We start from the raw sequence: 2,234 nt of genomic DNA on the forward strand, positions 1-2,234 counted from the left end.
GTTAGTTAGTTAGTTAGTTAGTTAGTTTACCCTGAGTGAGTTAGTTAGTTTACCCTGAGTGAGTTAGTTAGTTTACCCTGAGTGAGTTAGTTAGTTTACCCTGAGTGAGTTAGTTAGTTAGTTAGTTTACCCAGAGCTTAGAAGACTCAATTAAAACAACCAGGCTCACATAAACAAAAAATTTTAAAACATTAATTTTGTTGTGATTGCCAATTGAGAAACTTTTTGATGCACAAAAATCTTAAATAAACTTATTTTCTATTCAGAGGTCAAGCTCAAAATGCTTAAATTTCATTGTTTCTCAAAGTGTAATTCAAAGTTAGCTTTTTGATTTCACAGTTGTTCTCTGTCGTCTCTCAGCGATCACACGCAGCCGAGCCCAACAACCAACAGCGAGTTGGATGCTGAAGACGATGTTCAGGTAACGTCACCTATATTATGTGTTTGCAKCACTCTGACACAAGCTGACAGAGCAATATAAACAAAAACTATCATTCCCTGATAGCCACGGAGAACAAAAACATTTAATTGAGTTTTCTTATATAGGCAATTAAAATAATAGATCAGAACTTTCTTCTCACGAGAAGTTATAATTTTAGCTAAGGTGAAATATTAAAACTGTTATTGTATCACTGCAGAAAATAAAAGTATTTTGAAAGCAGCAATTACTTTCTAAGAATTTAATTTAAATCCCTCTAATGGAYCACAAGAWATTTTRCTAACAAACCAAGGCAAAAACATTACTTTAGGCAATAATAAGGATTTKTAACTTTGAAGGAGGTTGAATACTTTAAAAAAGATCTTTCTGTGCTCAGTTTCACTTTGAAATTGTGCTCTGCCTCTCTGCTCCCCTCTAGTGGTCAGACGACGACACAACAGCCACGGTCACTGTGAGTACAGCCTAAWGACCTGGAAATGTCCCAGGGGGCTAAAATCTGTGCTGGGAATATAAATGTATTATTTTATACTATATTTTCATATCTGCTCCTGATGTCTTGTTTGTTTTTATTTTTTTGTTTGTTTGTTTTTTTTTTCTTTCTGTGGAACTGTGTAAATACCTGCCAGGCTCCTGAGTTCCCAGAATTCACCACCAAAGTGCTTGAGGCCATAAACAATCTGGGTGGGCGCGCCTTCCCCAAACTCAACTGGAGCGCCCCCCGGGTAAAATGCTTTACTCTGCTGCTGCTTTACGATGAGAAAAAAAAAAACTGTTTGGGCTGTTCCTTAAAAAGAATAAAACATTTGAGGGGCAAAACTCCTGAACAGTTCGGTGCAAAATGTCTTGCCAACCTTTAGGACATTAAAGCGTAACTCAACAGGTGTGTGTGTGCTTTCTGTTGTGTGTGTGTGTGTTTCAGGATGCAAACTGGATCGCTCTGAACAGCTCGCTGGAGTGTCGCAGCCTCAGTGACGTTTTTCTGCTCTTCAAAAGTTCCGACTTCATCACTCACGACCTCACACAGCCGTGAGTTTGGGTCGCTGACTCGGCAGCAGCACCAGAGCTTGTTTTCTGTTCCGTCCACAAAGACGGCGAGGAGAACAGAGCTGGAACATAGATTTRTGTGTGGATTAGATTCGTAGCTGTGTGTGGGTTAGTGATGTGTGCTTACTAAACAAAATGTTGCAAAGTAAATCCCTCCATCGTTTGTTTGCAGATTCCTTCATTGCAGTGACCAAGACTCCCCTGATCCGCTCATCACATATGAGGTAATTTGTTCTCCACCGAGAGATTCTGGACGACATGAAATTCTATGTGCAATTAAAATTAGGGTAAAAGTTGATACGTTTGCATAAATCATTGTGAAGTCTTTGAGTTTGGAGATGTAATAAAGTGACGTTACATTATCGAGATCAGTTGTTTCTTCTGGATGTTTTTCAACACGTATCTTGTTCCATACTTTTTGTGCTAATACAACAATTTGTAAACCAAAATGTTCAGCTCCTTCAGGACATCTCTGTTACGACCTTTAGCTTTTTCTGATGGAGCTGTCTTCAGCATCCTTAAAACCCTTCAAAATTTTGATACATTTGTACTGTGATTTTTACCTTTTTCCTCTGGTTCTGCTTTTTTTTAACTTCATTGTGCTAATTTCAGCTTCCTTTGCCATCTATTTTGCTGATTGCTATTGTAATGGTAATAGTAATGGTAATTGGGGATGGGTACAACCCAGGTGAGCGGGGGCCTCATAAGTGGGCCCATTGCTCTCCCCAAAAGATACTGGGCTTTAATCAAA

The 2,234-nt window shown here is 38.8% G+C and overlaps 1 protein-coding gene across 1 annotated transcript in view; it reads left to right on the top strand.

The window, feature by feature from the left end:
• The window catches only part of cdc123 (cell division cycle 123 homolog (S. cerevisiae)), an 8,815-nt gene that overhangs the window by 1,096 nt on the left and 5,485 nt on the right, over positions 1–2,234 (top strand). Inside the window, exons 3-7 of the mRNA XM_014018463.1 lie at positions 361–421; positions 858–890; positions 1,066–1,161; positions 1,359–1,465; positions 1,656–1,707. Coding sequence (XP_013873917.1) covers positions 361–421; positions 858–890; positions 1,066–1,161; positions 1,359–1,465; positions 1,656–1,707 — 349 coding nt within the window. The remainder of the gene's footprint in view (positions 1–360; positions 422–857; positions 891–1,065; positions 1,162–1,358; positions 1,466–1,655; positions 1,708–2,234) is intronic.

This window comes from Austrofundulus limnaeus, unplaced genomic scaffold, assembly GCF_001266775.1.
Source record: "Austrofundulus limnaeus strain Quisiro unplaced genomic scaffold, Austrofundulus_limnaeus-1.0 Scaffold193, whole genome shotgun sequence".
Lineage (NCBI taxonomy): Eukaryota > Metazoa > Chordata > Actinopteri > Cyprinodontiformes > Rivulidae > Austrofundulus > Austrofundulus limnaeus.